At 40.2% G+C, this 21,054-nt stretch overlaps 1 protein-coding gene across 1 annotated transcript in view; it reads right to left on the bottom strand.

Annotated features, from left to right (window-relative positions):
• Nucleotides 1-2,855: 2,855 nt before the first annotated feature.
• The window catches only part of CSNK2A1 (casein kinase 2 alpha 1), a 61,877-nt gene continuing 43,678 nt past the window's right edge, over nt 2,856-21,054 (bottom strand). Inside the window, exons 7-13 of the mRNA XM_053573475.1 lie at nt 20,183-20,266; nt 17,258-17,368; nt 15,162-15,263; nt 13,492-13,592; nt 12,515-12,663; nt 11,491-11,577; nt 2,856-5,813 (exon numbers count right to left, since the gene is read on the bottom strand). Coding sequence (XP_053429450.1) covers nt 5,698-5,813; nt 11,491-11,577; nt 12,515-12,663; nt 13,492-13,592; nt 15,162-15,263; nt 17,258-17,368; nt 20,183-20,266 — 750 coding nt within the window. The 3' untranslated portion in view covers nt 2,856-5,697. The remainder of the gene's footprint in view (nt 5,814-11,490; nt 11,578-12,514; nt 12,664-13,491; nt 13,593-15,161; nt 15,264-17,257; nt 17,369-20,182; nt 20,267-21,054) is intronic.

Genomic DNA, 21,054 nt, shown 5'->3' with positions numbered 1-21,054 from the left:
ATGGTGGCATATAGTCCCAGCTACTCAGGGAGCCTGATGCAAGAGGATTACTTGAGCCCAGGGGTACAAGGTTATAGTGAGCGATGATCACAACACTCTACTACAGTTTGGGCAAGAGAGCTGTTTAAAAAATAAAACAAAAAAACACATAAAAAACAGCCTGTATTACAAACCAGGTATGCTGCTATGCATTTTCCTTATGCTATTCCATTCAATCCTCTTTAATTCTGAGGGATAATGGACCCACTTAAAAAGTTTTGTTTTTGTTTTTTTTTGCAGTTTTTGGCCGGGGCTGGGTTTGATCCCGCTACCTTTGGCATATAGGGGCCAGCGCCCTACTCCTTTGAGCCACAGGTGCCGCCCCCCACTTAAAGTTTTTATCAGGGCTTGGTGCCTATGGCACAGTGGTTACAGTGCCAGCATAACCACTGAAGGTAGCTGGTTAGAGCCCGGTCTGAACCAGCTAAACAGCAATCACAATTGCAACAAAAAATAGCCGGGTGTTGTGGCGGGCACCTATAGTCTCAGCTACTTAGGAAGCTGAGGGAAGAGAATCACTTAAGCCCAAGAGTTTGAGGTTGCTGCGGGCTGTGATGCCATAGCACTCTACTGAGGGCGACACAGTGAGACTATCTCAAAAAAAAAAAAAAAAAAAAATCAGGATTGCATAATATATGCAAATTCATCAGGGAGTTTATAGGCTAGTGGGGAGATAGAAAATAAACCAAACAAAAAAAAAAAAGAAAGAAAACAGACAAAACAATAAAATAAAATTTCAGGTATTGTGAGGAAAAAAGGTAAGGATAGTGATGGCAGTGGGAGAAACAGGAAGAGCAGACTTTAAGATGGTTGGAGCAAGAGTGAATGAGTTAGGCCCAAGGTTTTGAGACCCAGGTTTTGGGAAGGGGAAGCCTTTGGTTAACTTTTTCCTTTACCAAGAAAAAGCCCTGAGAAGATAGCTTCTCTAGCAGGCATGTCATCTCTGATCAGCCAAAGTCCCTAAAGCTGAGGCAGAAGAGAGGAGAATATGTGACCAAAAAGGAGGCAGGCAAAGACTGGTGGGACAAAACCAGATTTCTTAAGAGACTCTTAAATAGTCAGTTTGAATTATAACTTGACAAAAGGTAAAGCAAAGATTAAATATAAAGACTGAGAGGAAATTAAAATTCCCCAATCTGTTAACTTACCCCTTTTTTCTCTACTACTTTAGAACTATAGTAATTAGCTATATCCTGAAGATCTATTTTACAAAGTATGTTCCTTTCTATGACAGGTCCTCTGTAACAACTTAATCCTTCTGTCTCGCTTATGTTACATGTATTTTAAATATGAGATATTAGGCCAGGCATGGTGGCCACTTGAGCTCAGGAGTTCCAGACCAGTCTGAGCAAGAGCAAGACCCTGTCTCTACTAAAAATAGAAAATTTGGGACAGCATCTGTGGCTCAGTAAGTAGGGTGCCAGCTCCATATACCAAAGGTGGAGGGTTCAAACCCAGCCCCAGACAAACCGCAACAACAAAAAAAATAGCCAGGCATTGTGGCGGGTGCCTGTCGTCCCAGCTACTTGGGAGGCTGAGGCAAGAGAATCATCTAAGCCCAAGAGCTGGAGGTTGCTGTGAGCTGTGACACCATAGCTCTCTACCAAGGGTGACAGAGTGAGACTCTGTCTCTGAAAACAAAACAAAACAAAAACAAAGAAAGAAAAATTAGCCAGGCATAGTGGCACATACCTCTAGTCCCAGCTACTGGGGAGGCTGAGGCAAGAGGATTGCTTAAGCCAAAGAATTTGAGGTTGCTGTGAGCTATGACACTATGCATTCCATGACAAAGTGAGACACTGTCTTAAAAAAAAAGAAAGAAATATTACACAATGAGTTCTTGTATCTAACAAAACTTCTCAACCCCAATATTCTCAATTCTAATATGCTGGTACCATAAATTAGTATGTAGTGAAAATTTATGGGAAACTAGAAATTCAGGATACTAGTATTTTCTCTGGTTTCAATTTTTCAAAACTGTGGTTAAATGTGAATAAATAAATGGCAATTTTGTCTACTTTTGTGGGCTATACTCATCTGGTATTGACAAGCCATTAAACGGTTTTATTTCTTTTATCAGCTTTTTTGATGGTTTCTGTCAAAGCAGCCAAATACATTTCCACAAGCTCACCAGCACACTCTCTGTCCAGGCCTTAAGACTTTGCAAGCTGCCTGGTGCTGGGGGTATTATATAAGGCTGATCTTCCACCAGGTGTTACTGTTATTCACTGAACATGGACTTTTCTGTTACAACAAGCTGTCCCCATGGACTTTTTTATTCACACACCAAATTTTCTAAATCAACGTCAAAACTGAAAAAGACCTCAGAAGACACCTCTCTCAGACTCCCACTGTGTAAATACACACAGAGGTCCTGAGGAGGAAAGGGCCTTTGCCAGAGACTATAGTGTGAATCACTGACAATGTCAGGACTAAGGACTAATCTTCCACACCAGAAGGCCAGGGGAATTAGGTTTATTAAAGCCTAAGAGGTGCCAGACACTCAACATAGCTTCTCATTCAATTCCAACGAAGCAGTGGCCCCACTTTATAAATGAAACTAATTTAGAAGTTATTTGCCTTATAGCCAAATGTGTGAGAAGAGCAGAAACGAAACCAGTTAAGTTCGGCAACAACATGCTCCCTTCACTACCTCAAAGTCAAAACTCCCAGACTTCAGGGCTCCTCGGCCAATCTTAATCCATCCCATTGAACATCTCCATCAACCCAACATTAAATTCACAACACATGAAAACTAAGCCAACTATCACACACGGTGTCGGTTGGAGAAGCATATTGCTCAGGCTACAGGGACATTTCATTTATTTAAATGTTTTTATTTAAAAAAAAAATTGAAGACCTTCATGGCACAACTTCTTCCCAGCACAGTTATGTTTTAGTTATACCAATTACAATACAGTTACAACCAATAAATCAAGGGGGTGGGGTAGGAACTTCTGACTTCAAACTTAAAAAAGAAAGAGGGGGTTGCACTTCAAACAAAGTTAAAAAATACTTTTAAAAACTTCAGACTAAATGCCAACACAACTGTTTCATATTGGCCATTCCGTTTCCTGTCATCTAAGCAATGCAGACATAGGTAGCGCTGAGAAATAAAGTGTCCCAATACAAGGTATACAGATGAGGTAATTTACAACAACACAGAAGTTGTTACTCTGTAAACCCTTGTCCCCCCCATCCCCAATTGGGTCTTTTGTTCTCTCTCCATGCCTCTGCAGTGACTCTTTAAGTAGCATTTTAAAAACTATTTATTTATTTTAAAAGGCTCTTGGGTGGCACTTCAGAGTTCTCTGCATTCACCTTCCATTTTTTGCAAGGTCTGATGGGTGTAAGGAGGTCCAGCTCTCTGCAACTCTCCACATCAGCCTCAACTACACCTAGATTTCTGAGCTAAGAAGGGTAGGTATGAAGTCTTCATTTATAACCTTCCTCCCCATCTCAAAAGAAAGAATTCATTAGTCGTATGCGTCCTGTTCCAATCACAATCCAGTGCAAACGTAATCACAAATTGCATCTTGGGCACATCTGGTGCTTTTTAGCTTCTGCACAAATCACAAGGTAACCTTCACAGCATTCTAGGGCATGAAAGGGTCAAGTACAATAAATATCCACTGTTAAGTGGCCACAAGGAAGAAAATCACCCTGCCACACAGAATGTTTTCCCTTCAGCTCTCCCTATGGTTGAGAAGTATTATAAAAGGAGGCTTTAGGTTCCTCTAAAGTTTACCATTATAGTCACTAAAGCCACCACCTTGATAACATTACTAAAGCCAAGCTGGGATACAAAGTTAGGTAAATTCATTAAGTTCAACTCCCCAAACAATTATGTTTACCTATGATGCCCAGGTGAGAAAGGCTTGTGAATCTATAAAGGTAGGAGATTGGGGAACTAAGACTTTAGGCTTTAAAATAGTTGGAAGAATTTTTCCTAGTTCCCACAAGCAGCTACTGTAATGAAATAACAGGAGAAAATACAGAGCTGATGGTTTTGCTATTGTGCTTAAAAAACTAGGCTTCCTCAGTGAAGCACCTGATAAACTTAGGTGGTTGGATTACAGTGGAAAGTCCACTTTACACACACACAAACACACAAAAACTGGCGACTTTTTCCATCCCCAATCCCTGCACTGCTGAGACACAAAATGAGTTTTATGGCAAAGGATCCTTAATCCCCAGAGACGCTTTGGCTTGTGGTGCTTTTTTAAGGCCTCTCTGCCCTGCCCGGTACCATGGGTTGAACGAGGGGTGTATAAAAATGGGGGCCTTGGGAAGCCTCCACGGTACAGGGCTGCAGGCCCCTCAGATGTGAACATGAGACACCCACCCAGCGAGACCTTTACACAGGGAACTTAAATCTAACCTTGATAAATAAAACCAAACGTTTATTTACACCAAAGAATTCCAACACTGGATCTTTCACATATGAAGGACAAAGTATTATATATACACACACAGCAAGGGGTGGCAGGGCTGTAACAAGAGAGTTTATAGTTTTCCCACAATTACAGGTCTACCATTTCAGTTTCACTGGAGATAGTGGCTCTGCTCCTACCTCTCAGATACATTTACAAGACTGAGGAGTAGGTCTTCTCACTGGATGGCATGTGAAGCAAAGGGAAGGTAGGAGGAAAAGAAGGTAGAAAGCTTAAAATGAAATTCAGTGTGACCACATCTCCCATTAGCTCTTAGATTTGCTAGCATAAACCCTATACAAGACAATGTTTGTTTCCTTTGCAAAAAGTAGTTAAGTTATGCCCAGTAACTAACTGAATTCATAGTGGTCAAGTCAAAGACAACAAAGATTTTGCCTTCCCCCTCCTACCAGCTATGAGTCAGCATGTTGGGAGATGAAGGAGGAAAAGACCAAGGTAAAGAGCTGGAGAGGGAAGGTATCAAAATTTTAAAATAAACTAAAACTAAAATCATAAGTGAATGGTTTAGGGACAGGCCAGTAAGACATGATTCATAGTGAACAGAAGGTTTTAGGATCTGTCGGCATTTTGGGTAGATTTTCAACATCTCAATGTAATTCAGACATGCTTCCATTTAGAGTCACCAGGATAACCCCTCTGGAGCACTTTTCCAGTAAAATACGAAGTGACTAGCAGTAACTACACTGCTCTATAGATTGGGTCCTCCCTTCCTTTCTTTCTGCCTCTGTCCTTCCCGCCTCCCTTGAGAAGCTACATTTTTGTACTCTCTGGAGAAAAGCATGAGATATAAACCCCCCAAAGTCTGGGATGGTGGAGGAGCAATGGTGAAAATGGGAAGAAATCTCCACCCAAATGCAGTAGCCAGGATTGAGGCTTTGGGTTCATCTTGTTCTTTAGTGATGAGGAACTGAATTGGAAGGGGAGAAAAAAAATCTGTCCGTGAAATATTCCACCTGCAGGTAATTTTTCAGGGAATCCCCTGAGTTATGAAAAGTTCGAGTTAAAAAAAAAAAAAAAAAAAAGAAAAAAAGAAAATCAGCCTATTATAATTTTTTTTTATGACTGAACTACTATAAATCCACAAGCAACGGTTCAGACACGGTGCTTCTGAAGTGTTTCATCCCTCCCCACCAGGCGCAAGCTGCATCAAGGAGAGGGTGGACTCCCCCACCTCTGCTCAGGCATCAGGAGACAGATGGGGCCATTACTGTTGAGCGCCAGCGGCTGCTGGAACAGGCATCCCAAGGGGGTTGGCAGAAGCAATCACTGGCGAGCCTGCCAGAGGTCCAAGAGGTGAAGGAGTTGGCACTGAAGAAATCCCTGAAAGAAAACAGCTGACAGTGAGCCAGAGACACTAACCACAGCAATCTTTTTCTTTCCTTTTTGTCACTCTCAGTAGAGTACCATGGTGTCACAGTTCACAGCAATCTCCAACTCTTGGTTTCAAGTGATCCTCTTGCCTCAGCCTCCCAAGTAGCTGGGACTAAAGTCACCCGCCACAATACCCAGACACTTTTAGAGATGGGGCCTCACTCTTGGCTTAGGCTGGTCTTGAACTCTTGAGTTCAAGTAATCCACTGCCTTGGCCCCCAGAGTGCTAGGAATACAGGTGTGAGCTACTGTGCATGGCCTTAACCACAGAAATCTTACTCACCCGATTTCCATATCAGTTATCAAAAAATTAACACAATTATAATTTTTTTTTTTTCCACTGAAGGCTTCCTCCTAGCCAAACTTTTTTTTTTTTTTGAGACTGGGCCTCACTCTGGCCTAGGCTAGAGTGCAGTGGCATCATCATAGCTCACTGTACTGTAACCTCAAATTCCTGGACCCAAGTGATCTTCTGGCCTTAGCCACTTGAGTAGTTGGGCCAAAAGGAGCATACCACCACGACCACACCTTTTTCTTTCTTTCTTTTTTTTTTTTTTGGGTAGAAACATGGGTCTTGCTGTATTGCTCAGTCTGGTCGTGAACTCCTGGCCTCAAGTGATCTATCTTGGTCTCCCAAAATACTATAATTATAGGGGTAAGCCATTGTGTATGGCCTTGGCCCGATTTTTACATATATTTCAAGTCTAATTCTTACAAATTCAAAGTTAAAATGGCAAGTCCTAATGTATTTAGGAGACAGGTAACCTAGACTTATAGTTTAAGCAGTTTGTCCAAGGCCCATGGCCAGTAAATGATGATTAAGTTTGGATTCCAACCCAGGTCTGTCTAGGTCAGTGTGGTCCAATATGGTGGCCACTAGCCAGCCATATCTGACAACTGAGCACTTGAAATGTGGTTGGTTCAACTGAGAAACTGAGTTTTTAACTTTATTCAATTCTAATTAAATAGCTACATGTGGCTGGTCATACCATAATGAATAACAGAGTTCTGCAGTTAAAGCTCATGTGCTCTTGTATCATGCTGCCTTGATAGCTGGCAGATTTCAAAATTACTAAAAGTTAAGTCAGGCATGGTGGCATAGCAGCACAGCTACTTGGGAGGCTTAGGTGGGAGGACTGCTTGAGCACAGGAGTTCAAAATATGATGGTGCCATAGCAGTACAGGCTAGAGACAGATTGAGACCCTATCTCTTTGAAAAAATTACTGAAAGGCAATCTGAGTGGCAGAAAAGAGCTTTCCATCTAAGCTAAAATTGTGTTTTGGAATTTGTTTCCATTGGGTTTCTTTCACCTCTCTAATTACCAGAATTACCTATTAGCTTCCCTCAATCTGCCAATTCTTTAATTTTCAAAATGTTATATATTGGCTAAGTGTGGCGGCTAATACCTATAATTCTAGCACTGTAGGAGGCCAAGGTGAAAGGAATGCTTGGGCTCAGGAGTTTGAGACCAGCATGACCAAGAGTGAGACCCTGTCTCTACTAAAAATTAGCTAGGCGTTGTGGCAGGTGTCTGTACTCTCAGCTACTCAGGAGGATAAGGAAGGAGGGTCACTTGAGCCTAGGAGTTTTAGGTTGCCGTGAGCTAGGCTGATGCTACAGCACTCCACCAGAGACAGTAAGACTCTGTCTCAAAAAATTTATATATATACAGAACTTATGCAAATTGACCACTCAAGGGACTGTAACAAACTGGCTAACATACAGAAGTTGTCAAAATAAGGAACTATGCCTACCATATTGATGTGTATATGTACTTTCCTTTCTTGTACAGCTTTTATTAAAGAATATCATACAAAACCATACATACTGAAAACATAGAGAAATCATATATATAGAATCATACAAAATCAATACATTTACTGTTTTCTCATGCTTTAATTATTCTTTCTGAAAAAAAGAGTCTATCTTGCTGTTTCTTATTCTTACTACAAACCTAAGTAGAGAAAAGCACCCTTAACCCTGGCTACACCACTCAGCATATCTGAACATTTTTCCACAGCAAATGACTTCAACTGCATTATCAGATGCCTGACATCTCTTCTTTTGGAGTCTGTGCAATTACTGTGTCATCCTCACTTACTTCTTCCACTTCATCAGCTGCTCATGCTGCTCTGTACTTAGTCAGTATTGCTCAGAAATCTGCTTCTGAATCAGGTTCATCACAAGTTGCTACCTCATCATCCATTTCAATAAAACCTTCCGTATCTATTCCATTCTGGCATGGGAGATGGTCTGTTTGATGGGGCCTAAACATTGTGCTCTTGCAACATCAAGAAAGTTGGCCAAGGCAGGTGGATTGCTTGAGCTCGCAAGTTCAAGACCAGCCAAAGGGTGGTACCTGTGGCTCAGTGAGTAGTGTGCCAGCCCCATATATTACTGAGGGTGGCAGGTTCGAACCCAGCCGCGGCCAAACTGCAACAAAAAATAGCCGGGCATTGTGGTAAGCACCTGTAGTCCCACCTACTTGGGGGGCTGAGGCGAGAGATTCGCCTAAACCCAAGAGCTGGAGGTTGCTGTCAGCCATGATGCCACAGCACCCCACCAAGGGTGACAAAGTGAGACTCTGTCTCTTAAAAAAAAAAAAAAAAAGACCAGCCCAAGCAAGAATGAGACACCATCTCTAAAAAATAGCCAGGCATTGTGAAGGACAAGTATAGTCCCAGCTACTTGGCAGGCTGAAGCAAGAGAGTTGCTTGAGCCCAAGAGTTTGAGGTTGCTGTGAACTATGACACCATGCATGCATTCTGAGGGTGACAAAGTGAAACTGTCTCAAAAAAAAAAAAAAAAAAAAAAAGTTGGCCAAACCCATCTTTCTCGAAACATTTCTATATCATTTCTGACTGAACTTTAATTTCAAGCAGAACTGATCCAGAGTGTTAACTGATGCAGCAAAGTTGCTTCCATCAGGAAGACCGTAAGTTTATGTTTCAGTAATGATCCATGGCTGGAGCTGGGCTCAGTAGTGCGTTTTAAGTGTTTTGATGATGCCTTCATCAAAAAGTTGGATTTTTTGCTGGGCATAGTGGCTCACACCTATAATCCTGAGCAAAAATTAGACCCTGTCTCTACTAAAAGCAGAAAAAATTAGCCAGGTGTTGTGGCGGGGCGCCTGTAGTCCCAGCAGCTTGGGAGGCTGAGGCAACAGGATCGCTTGAGCCCAAGAGTTTGAGATTGCTCCGAGTTATGATGCCACTGGTACTCTACCCAAGACAATGAACCAAGGTTCTGTCTCAAAAAAAGAAAAAAACCCAAGACGTTGAATTTTTGAGGTTTTGTTTGGAGCCAAATTTCAGTGTCATGTTTGTGAGATTATTCACTTGTGCATGGCCAGGACAACTGTCTATTGTCAGTAAAATAGACTGTTTCTTCTTCATTTCTCAGTTGATACCCCTTGCCCAATCCTCAAATAGGGAGCTGGTCATCCATACACATTTGTGGGATCTCCAAGTGATGAGGAGGTCTTTGCGCTTTAGGTTCTTGAATGCACATGGCTTTGTCAATTTACCTATCACCAAGGGCTTTAGTTTTTCTTCAGCTGAGCTAGTGCAGAGCAAAACTGTGAAATATTCTTTGGCAAGTTTCCTGCTCTTACATTTGTCACCCTTCATGATGAGGCTCCTGTCAGGCGCCTTGAAAAAGAGTCTTGCACTTGTCAGCATTAACGATGTTGTCATCTTTTGAAGCCTCTGCATATGTCCAGGAACTTTCTGATGAACTCTTTTAGAACTTCTACTGGAACTTTATTGGATTTACCACACAAGACTTTCTGGGAGGTCTCCTATCACAGTTTAAATTTCTTCAGCCAACCACTTGATACTTGGAATCTGCCTCCCCAAATTCCTTCATGAACCTTTTAGCAACTTCTTTGATCACTGGCCTTTGATTCTTTGATTAACTGCCCTTATTTGTTTGAATCAGCTTAATGTGGTTTCATTTACTTCATCGAGGGAAGTTTTCCTCCTATTGTGCTGTAGGTCTCTGCTTTCCTTACTATATCTCCCCAAGTACTCATGTTTATGTTTCTAGAGGTTGCTATTTATGGTCTTATTAACATCAAAATGTTCCACTATCTTTACTTGGTTGCTGCTTTCCAGAAAACATAGAAGACTGAATTTTCCCTTCAATGCCAGCTCTTTAAGTTCTTTCTTTTGGGTCATCATGTCTTCAGTAATTTGGTTTTTCTGTAATTGTAGGATGTACCTACAATTCAGACCAGTCCTTAACATCGAAAAAATCCTCCACAACATATGACAAACAGGATATTAGGCCTAATCCAACATATGGTAATAACACACCTTCTACCCTTTCGTGTAAAGTGGACTCAACTGGTCAAGTTATACAGGGTAAATTAATATTGTATGTTTAAGTGGTCAGATACAACTTACAGGTGTCAATATGTAGAGGTCAGTCTTCCATTGTGGTATATGTCCAGTTTATGAAAATCAGGTGAACTTAAGGAGCTGGTCAACTATGGAGGTTCTACTATATATGTGTGTGCATGTAAGCATGTATATATACTTTCTTTTTTATATAAAGCAGGTAATTTAATCACATGGCTCAAAATATAAAAGGTTCAAAGGAGTATACAGCAAAAATCTCCCAAGCCCTATTGCTTGGCCAACTATGGCCCAATTTGAGTATATACCGTTCCACAGATATTTCATGGGTATGCATGAACATAATTTTACAAGAATATAAGAACAAGACTACATATGGCTTCTTTGTCTTTTGGCATAGATCAAGTGTGAAGAACATAATACTCTTGCCCACGCCTCTCTGCATCTTGCTTTTTCCATTCACATTGCTATCTTGGAGTTGGTGCTTTAACAGGACATGAGACATTCATTCTTTTCTCTGGCTGCATCATATTCCATTGAATGAATGTCCCATAATTGATTGATTCAACCAGTTTCCTACTGATAGCTGTTTTCAATGTTTTGGTACTACGAATAAGGCAGTGAGTAATGCTGGATATGTATCATTTTGTACATAAGCAGGATACCTAGGGGATAAATTCTAAAAAGTTGCTAGTTCTTAAAAAAAAGAAAAAATTGGGACAACAGCAATTATTTGAGGATGAATGAGTAAATGCCCTATTACAACAAGTGTACTCACCTGGATATTGCCTACATTTACAATTCTTAGGGTATAGGCCCGTGATTTTTTTGGATTAACTTGGTGCTCTACAAAAACTCAATGTAAATCATAATTTCTTAATAATGGAAAACAATTGAGATGAAATGGTCTTTTTATTCATCATGGTTTCTTGCGACTTCCCAATCCCTCAGGAAGAAATCTTCAGTGAGGGATGCTGGGATTATACCCTTGAAGAGACTGATGATGCCCTACTTAAGATAGTATTTCTAAAGTATGATATTCAGGTGTCTAAATATCGAACACTCTTTAAAAAAGAGAAGTATACCAGGTGTCCAAAGCATTCTGAAACCTAGTGGAAAAAACCACATAGTTCAGTAAGTCATAAAGGCCATATCATTAGAGAAGGGAAAGTACACAAGAAATTAGGCAAAAAAAGAGGGGAGAAAACTAAGAATGGTAACTGACTTTTATATTTTTTTAAAAAAGGAAATTTACCAGAGAACTGACCTGACATCATGTTGGCGCTGCTGACAGGCGTACTGCTCCCTGGCATGCTAGCTGAACCCATTCGAGCCTGGTCCTTCACAACAGTGTCTAGAAAAGAGACAGAAAGGTTAGACTCCGTGTTGCTAGAAGGATTAGAACGATTAAACTAATGATATAGGAGTCTAAAAGCAGTCATCTTCATTCTTTGAATTTTATTCATATTCCATATTACTATCAGAAGTATTTAAGGTAGCAACTCCTTTCTCCATGAATTAGACAAGTAGTATAAAATAGAAATAGCTTTCCTGTCAGACTGTGGTAAAAAAATCAACTCTTAAACCAAATGATAGGAAGATGAGGTAATCATCCAGTATAATCTAATTACTGTCCAAGACAGTAATACATTGCCAGTATGAATAGGTTAGTCCACAGCTCAATGCCAAGTAGGTCAAAGTTATACTGGTCCATGTGAGTTAGGGATATGACCACAGACCCCACTCTCCATCCCAATCAGCCTCTGTCTGCTTCAGGCACAACAGACCAAGCAAAAGCGTAAATGATTCACTATATCCCAGCATTTCTCAAAGAACAATTAAATGTCAAAGCTAACATCACAATGAAGATGGGGCAGGTTTAAGTGATATTTTCACCTAGGACAGACAACATAGTTACCTATATTCACAAACCTAAGTCAAGGTTTAAATATAATATTAAGATTTGCAAGCCTGACTCTCTCCGATGAATCACTAGACAGGACAGATAAAGGAACCCCAGACCAGCCACTGAGACGTGTCATCCATATAAGTAAGAAAGAAGTTTATTTAAGAGTGTGCATGGGTCAGGTATTCTGTTATACAAGAATCCTCCCAATAATTCTGCCATGCAGCTGTCATCACTGTCCTCATTTGAAGAATCTGAGTCTCAGTGAGGGTGAAGTAGCTTGCAGCAGGCTAACAGGAACTGGGATGACAACTCTGTTCTGTAGGCCCCTGAGCTTTCTTCATAGAATTTATTCTCTCCCACCAGTGTGGACAGCTGGACTCACAGAAATAAGGATGCTCCATGGCCTCTCTTGCGGTAAGCCGTGACTGGTGGTCATATCGCAGCAGCTTGTCCAGGAAATCCAAGGCCTCAGGGCTCACAAGATGCTGGTTTTCACTGTGGACAAAGCGTTCCCATCGCTTACGAGAATGTCTGCAAGAGTCAAAAGAGGGAATGAGAAATGAGCCACACGGGCAGAGAAGCCCAACGTTTCATTTTTACATTTTCTTTAGTGGCTAGGAGTCCAACAAGAGCAAAGAGAGATCAAAACTCCAGAGAACGTTCTGTACCACTCTGTTACAAGGGACAACAAAGCTCACTGAAAAGGTAAGAAATAGTGATAGGAGGGTCATTTGGATACACCCAATTTTAAAAAACAAAGTTCAGGTTACTTAACAGGATGTGAAGGCTTCTGTGTAGTAAGTAGTGTCAAGTGACTGAGCTAACCTGGCCTCTTTCCCTCTCCCTTCCCACATTCCTGGCATCTGTGCCACTTGGCCAGCAAAAACCCTGCATCAAGAATGTTCGCCTCAAAAAAAAAAAGGAAAGAAAGCCCAACTCCTTCTTTTAAGTGGTGTTACTAGCACTGTGTTTAGTCACTGTTGTCAAGAGTCTACGGTCTGCACAACAGTACATAAACATGCATTTCTAGTTTTCGTTCTTTCTCTTGGAGAGGGTTTTGTCATTTAAAGAAGATAGATTTTTTATCTCAACTGTAATCCTTATACTAGCACCTACATTTCATTTATTTCACAGGAATGCTCTGACTATAATCCCCACACTCAGACACTTGTAAGTGAATTTGAAAACAACGGCCATTCAATCCAATGCTTTTATCACAGGCCTGCTCAATGCAGCATCCTGTGGCACTGGACCACTGACATCTTGGCAGTGCTGGCAAAGAGAACAAAGTAACGATTAATATTTTGAGGATCCAAAGTGCTTAAGCTACAGATGAATATATTTTATTTCATGACTTACCTGCCTAAGATATCATTGAAACGTGGATCTAATTCAATGTTGTATTTGTCAATATAGTCATATAAATCTTCTGTCCCCAGAACCTTGGCTATCCTCACCAACTAGTATTAAAGAAAGACAAAAACCCATACAAGCATATTACATAATCAAATCAGCAATTAGTTGCGACTGAATTAAAAGAAAAGTACTGTCATGCCTTTGGGTATGACTACCACTTGCTAGCAGTTTATACTTCAACTTTCTTTCTTTTTTTTTTTTTTTTTTTAAAGAGTCTCACTCTGTTGCCCAGGCTAAAGTGCCAGCTGTCAGCCTAGCTCATAGCAATGTCAAACTCCTGGGTTCAAGTGATCTTCTTGCCTTAGCCTTAGGCTAAGGCTAATATAGGCTCCTGCCATGACACTCAGCTAATTTTTCTATATTTAGTAGAGACAGGGTCTTGCTCTACTGGAACTCCTGAGCTCAAGGGATCTTCCTGTCTCAGCCTCCCAGAGTGTCAGGATTACAGGTGTGAGCTACCTCGCTTGGCCATATACCTCAAATTTCTGTGTGACAGAAATAGATTTCCACCTAAAATTCCCTAAATAACTCAACGTGAAAGTGAGCAAACTATTTAATAATCTGTCTCCTTCTCCTTGAAGTATCTCCCTGGTGAAGACTTTTTATCCCCCCCCCCAAACCCAGGTGCAGATGTCACTTCTTTTGGGAAGCTCCCATTGAACAGACTATTCACCACTACTGCCTTTTGTATTAAACCAACATATTAGAGAAAACATTTCAAACTCTAATAAAAGCCCATGTTAGGAGATTCTAAGGTAATGTTTTTTTTTTTTGTTATTTCTGGTTTTATTTATTATTTATTTTTTTTGGCAGGGGCTGGGTTTGAACCTGCCACCTCTGGCATATGGGACCAATGTCCTACTCCTTGAGCCACAGGCGCTGCCCTAAGGTAATGTTCTATTTCAAAAATCTGGATAACAGTTACATGGTTATTTATTTCAATAATAGTCTTTGAATGGTATGTATGTTTTATAAAATATAATAAATATTATATTTTATAATATAATATAAATGGGGATTCATTGAGGGTACAATAATATATACATATATTTTTAAACAGTAAAACTAACAGTGCAAACTAAAAAGTCTGATTTTGGCTCAGTGCTTGTAGCACAGTGGTTATGGTGCCAGCCACATACACCAAGGGTGGCAGGTTTGAACCTGGCCTGGGCCAGCTGAACAACTGCAACAAAAAAATAGCTGGGCATTGTGGCAGGTGCATGTAGCCCCAGCTACTTGGGAGGCTGAGGCAGGAGAATTGCTTGTGCCCAGGAGTTTGAGGTTGCTATGAGTTGTACGACACGAGGGCAACAAAGTAAGACTCTGTCGCAAAAAAAAAAAAAAGAAAGAAAAGAAAAGAGAAAGTCTGATTTCAAAAGGCTAAACTGGTAGCTGCCAAAACACCAAACTGAGGATCAATGTCAGGTTGGCTGAACAAATTGTTCACTGAAAAGTATTCTGCAACTTCAGAGAGATACTAAATTGAGAGGTTTTACATGGGGGTCTAAGCATCTGTATTTTAGCAAGATCAATTGGGGTTTCTAATGAATAGGCAGGTCTGGCTATCAATATATTAGACCAGTAAATTCCTTAATGGGCACAACATGTATCACCTGATCATAATTGTCATGTCCATGGAAAAATGGCTCCTTCCGAAAGATCATACTTGCCAGCATACAACCCAAACTCCACATATCCAAACTGTAATCATACATCTGCATGAAAGTAAAGAAAACTCATTGTTAACATACATGAATCCCCTGGCTTGTCACTTTATTTTATTTTATTTATTTATTTATGTATTTAGAAACAGAGTCTCACTTTGTAGCCCTTGGTAGAGTGCTGTAGCATCACAGCTCATAGCAACCTCAAACTCTTGGGCTTAAGTGATTCTCTTGCCTCAGTGGCTTGTCACTTGAAAATTAAAAAATAAATATATATATATATATATTTAAAAAATTATTCCGACTCAAAACACTAATTACATCTTCATGTATTTCAGTTTTTTCTTCTAGCATTATTTCACCCAATTTTAAAACAATTTGTACCGGGCGGCGCCTGTGGCTCAGTCGGTAAGGCGCTGGCCCCATATACTGAGGGTGGCGGGTTCAAACCCGGCCCAGGCCAAACTGCAACCAAAAAATAGCCGGGCGTTGTGGCGGGCGCCTGTAGTCCCAGCTACTCGGGAAGCTGAGGCAAGAGAATCGCTTAAGCCCAGGAGTCGGAGGTTGCTGTGAGCTGTGTGAGGCCATGGCACTCTACCGAGGGCCATAAAGTGAGACTCTGTCTCTACAAAAAAAAAAAAAAAATTTGTACCTAATTTTTGAGCTGCTTTTTTCACTTACATGAAGAAAATCTCCAGATTGTTAGCTTATGAAAATCTTTTCATGTGTACCATTAATATTGTAATGCATAAATGTTGTAGAATATGATCTTTAATTTCCCTATAAAAGGACAGCATTTTGTTTTCACTGTTGTATGTAATATGAAGAGTATCCTTATGCATAAAATGATTTTTAAGCTTAGGGATATATCCACAAGATCCAAGAAGAAGAATTTCTACAAGGACAAAGAGTCTGAAACTTTTTTATGGCATCTGATAATAACCTGCTATTAAGAGTTTATATATTTTTTTAAATTTTAGATTTGAAAACACTTGGCACTTTCCTTCTGAGAGGAAAAAGAGGGCTCTTTTGAGGGGCAGATGGGGAAAGGCCTTTAGTGTATAGTTCAGAAGAACAAGAGAACATTCTTGAGTTTATTGTTTTTTCACTTGTTAGTTTTTTGGGCTTTCCCTTTTTTTAGACAGGGGCTTACTTGTCACCCAAGCTAGAGTGCAAGGGCCTTATCATAGCTCACTGCAACCTCAAACTCCTGGACTTGAGCAATCCCCCTGCCTCAGCCTCCCAAGTACCTGGGGTTATAGCAGGTCCTGGCCAGGTACGGACTCACTAGCCCTAGTGTATGTGGCCAGCACCCTAACCACTGAGCACAGGGGTGCCGAGCCCAGTTTTTCTATTTTTTTTTTTGTTTGTTTTTTGAGACACAGTCTTACTTTGTCGCCCTCAGTAGAGTGCTATTGCATCACAGGTTACAGCAACCTCCAACTCTTGGGCTTAAGTGATTCTCTTGCCTCAGCCTCCCCAGTAGCTGGGACTACAGGCGCCTGCCACAACTGGCTATTTTTTGTTGCAGTTGCCACTGCTGTTTTAGCTGGCTGGGGCCAGGTTTGAACCTGCCACCCTACAGTATATGGGGCTGGCGCTCTACCCGCTGAGCCACAGGTGCCGCCTTCTATTTTTTTTTTTTTTATAGCAATGAGGTCTCCTTCTGGCCTCAAGCAGTCTTCCCAAAGTGCTAAGATTAAAGGCATGAGCTATCACACCTGACCTGAGTTTATTCTTAAGATGGTTAACTTGGCTTGTATTTCTCAAACTAGTTCTGGAATCTCTGATTATAACAGTATCTTTGGTGTACTTTTCCCCTCAAGTTAGGATCAAATGTAGACCTATTTCATATTCTACTGACACTAGGACAATAAAAGCAATGTAAGTTATGGTAGATGAACTGAGGTGATTTATACCTTACATTTCATATAAAAGAGAAAGCTATGGATATGCATAAATGGCTCACTTCAAAGCAAAAAAATGACTTTTTTGGTAAATTATGCACAAAATAAACAGGATCAAAACTGCCTCTTTCTGCTTACCTGATAGTCTACAAGTAGTTCAGGACCTTTAAAGTATCGGGAAGCAACTCGGACATTATATTCTTGGCCAGGATGATAGAACTCAGCCAAACCCCAATCTATTAGCCGTAGCTAAAAGAAAAAGAGAATAAATCAGGAGCAATTTTGTCTTTCTCTAAGCCAGCTACTCATATTCTATCATTTTCGTACTCTTGACAAAAACACTAGTCATATCACTCTCTATTGAAACACCTTTCACTGACTTTCACAGGACTTATGAAAATCAAACTTAGCTTGACATACAACATTCTCCATGAGCTAGTTCCTGAGAGACACAAATCTCATTTGTTCTCCTACTAAACTGCTCACTTGACTAAAATTTTCCCACTATTCATCCTATACTATTAGTGAATTATCGCCTTATTTTTCCGGGATATTTAAGTTAGCTCCTCAATGAAGTCATTTCTAATCATTTAAGTTGAACTCACCATTGCTTTCAGGTCTCTAGAAGCTCATATACAGGGTTTCTCAAAAGTCATTACACATAGGAAAATAGGGAATTGTAGCTAAATATACCTTTATTTGCAAAACATTTATTATAAAATTTTACAAAAATATGTACAGAATATTCTCTACATGTTGGCTATCTCTTTCTATACACACATGAAATCTCTTCTCCCTCTCACAGCAAAATACCTGTTGTTACACGAGGTTGTTAATTTTCTCCTATGTATGGAGACTTTTGGAACGCCCTGCATATATTTAATAGCACTGACAACTCTATTATATGTAAGAGTTCTACTTTTCTTTTTCAATATGGAATGTACGCTCCTTCTGGGTAGGAAATGTTTTATTCACCTTTGTAATTTTCAGAATTCAACATAATGTCCACTATACAGGAGAAAAATGAGTAAATAGTTGCTGAGTGAATGAACAGAGTAATACAACAAAGCTTTTACCAGAAAGTGTTCTAAAAGTAAGAAAAGAACTATTAGGGACGAGATACAACCTTATTTGACCACTGTGCAAAAGGATGGCCATGATCTGAAGCGTGAGCAGTAGATCCTAAGGAATAATTCACTACTCTGGCACCAAGTTTACTATTTACATCTCAAAAGTAAACCACTGATTATTTCCTGCAAAACTACCTCCACTTACAGGTTCCCCATTCTCAGTTAAAGGTGACCCTATTTACCCTATCATGCAGGCCAAAACTTTAGACTCTTATTTCCCTCACAACCCACACATTTAATGTGTCAACAAATTCTGACGGTTCTACCATACTTTGACTATCACCATCACCTCCACTTCTGCTGCCCTCGTCTATAGACCACCACCACCTCCTGTTTGATTTACTGAACAGCCCCTTCTCCCTAAACAGTCTCCTTGCTTTTACTCTTGCCTTCTGTTTGACATTGGCACAATTCACTGATCGAGGGAGTCAGATTTCACCTGTTCTACTTGCCTTTGTTGTTGTGTGTCTGTAGTTTTTTGTAATTTCATCACATGTACAGATTCATATAGCCTCTGCCACTAGATACAGAACTATTCTATCGCCACACACATATCCACATGGTATCCTAACCCCTGGGAAGCCCCCTCCGCACTCTATAATTTTGTCATTTTGAGAATGTTATATAAATGCAATCATTAGCATTTCACTTTCTGAGACTGCTTTTTTTTTCACTCAGCATGACATCCACCCAAGTTGTTGCATGCAACAATAGTTCTTTCTCTCTTTATGTAGATCTAGGTTTGTTTCTCTGGGATAAATGCCTCTGCTGGATCATATCGTAAGCACAGGTTTAGCTTTTAAAGAAACCAACAAACTATATGACAACAATGTATGAGACATCAAATTTCTTCACATCTTTGCCAACATTTGGGATTATCACTATTTTTTTTATTTTAGCTATTCTAATAGACATGTAGTGAACTTTTAAAATTCAAGTGAGAACATGCTGATGCTCTGCTTAGACACTGCAACAGTTCTCCATTTTCAGAGAAAAGGCATCACAATGACCTATAAGGTTTAATACGATTTGGCTCTCTTTTTGACCTCATTTCCTTCCCCTCTCTGCCCCTGTTCACTCTGTCCCAGTTCTAACATTGCTGCTATTCCAACATGTCAGCCATATTCTTACTTCAGGGCTTTTGTGCTTGCTATTTCATGTGCCTAGGACATGTTTCTTCCTGAGACTGCTGGTTCCCTTCCAGTATCTCTAAAATGTCACCTTTCTAATGAAACCTTCCTTTACAACACTTGTTCATAACTGCAACAACCTCCACCATTCCCTATTCCTGATATTTTTTCCTTCCATATCAATTTTAACTTTATACTACCAGCACCTCCTCCCAAAATGATAGCTCCTTATAAACATTTTTGGTCTGTTTAGTTCACTCATATATTCTCTATGTACAGCCCATAGGAAAGTCTCTGTGAAATAGAACATATTCTAAAAAAATTATATCCCAAAGACTATGGATAGATCTAGTCGTCATTCCAAAAGGTGGGCCTGGTCACCTTAAAAAACTAAAATGTGGCTATAACAGCTCTTATGTAAAAGCACTTGTAGACTTGTAGAGCCAAGAGGCCTCATGACACCTGCTAATAAAAGCATTTTCTGAATATTTCATCCACTTCAAAACTGTGCTTATTTAATTCTCACAATTATCTAAGTGGGATACAGGGCAACTGTTACATTAGTTAATAAAAAATAGAAGCCAGGTTTCTTAGCTAAGAGGAATATTTTGCCCATTATACCAATCTGTTTCCTTCTTGATAGTATACATATTAAGAATATGAATAATGGTTTAAATATAATGATTTGTTCATTCATTCACCAAATATTCACAGGTACTAGGGCCTGTGCAGATACTAGGGATAAAGTATTGAAGATGGGCTGTTAAATTCATCGTGTAGATAAATATAGCCTAACACTGTACCTTTCTGTGTTCATGATCAATCATGACATTATGGGGCTTCACATCTCTGTGCATTATTCCCATGCTGTGACAATAATCCAGGGCCTATGGGAGGAATAAGCAAGAAAGGAAAGAGTCAGCTTGCCAAACAGTATCTCTTAAAATTGTTGTCTTTTACTTTTTCCTTTTTTTCTAGCCTCACCACACCTTGGGAATCAGGATTAATACAATCACTTTCTCAGATATTCTTCACAGACTTATTCAGAATCCCACTGTCAAGCAAACTCAGGTCTCTAATCTTCCCAGTTCTTTTCTTAACATGGTTGTTTCAATATCCTTTCTATACAAAAAGATCCAAAGTGTACACCAATCATACCACTTCCAATTTCTCTCTCATCCAAAGACTAGATTATTTTAGAGGCCCCTCAAAGAAAACAAGAGAACAGGTTTGGGAAGCCAGGGTGGGAGGACTTCTTTTGCTCAAGAGTTCAAGACCAGCCTGAGCAAGAGCTAGACCCCATCTTTACTAAAAGTAGAGGGGGAAAAATAGCCAGGTGTTGTGACAGGTGCCTGTAGTCCTATTCTACTTGGGAGGCTGAGCCAAGAGGATCGCTTAGACCCAGGAATCTGAGCTTTCTATGAGCTGGGATGACACCAAGGCACTGCAGCCTGGGCAACAGAGTGAGATTCTGCCTCAAAACCACAAACAAAAAAACAACCCCCCTCCCAAACAGGTTTGTATTACAAACATCTTATTCAAAGAAGAGTAATTCTTTAACAACTAATAAGAAGTCAGTAAAGGACAACCCATAGGCCAAATCTGGCCTGCTGCCTCCTCTTGTGAAAAATGTTCTATTGAATCACAGCCACACCTATTTGTCCGCATATTGTCT

This window comes from Nycticebus coucang, chromosome 21 (assembly GCF_027406575.1).
Source record: "Nycticebus coucang isolate mNycCou1 chromosome 21, mNycCou1.pri, whole genome shotgun sequence".
Classification (NCBI taxonomy): domain Eukaryota; kingdom Metazoa; phylum Chordata; class Mammalia; order Primates; family Lorisidae; genus Nycticebus; species Nycticebus coucang.
Note: the sequence above shows the minus strand (reverse complement) of the source record. Positions and strands in the feature narration are given on the sequence as shown.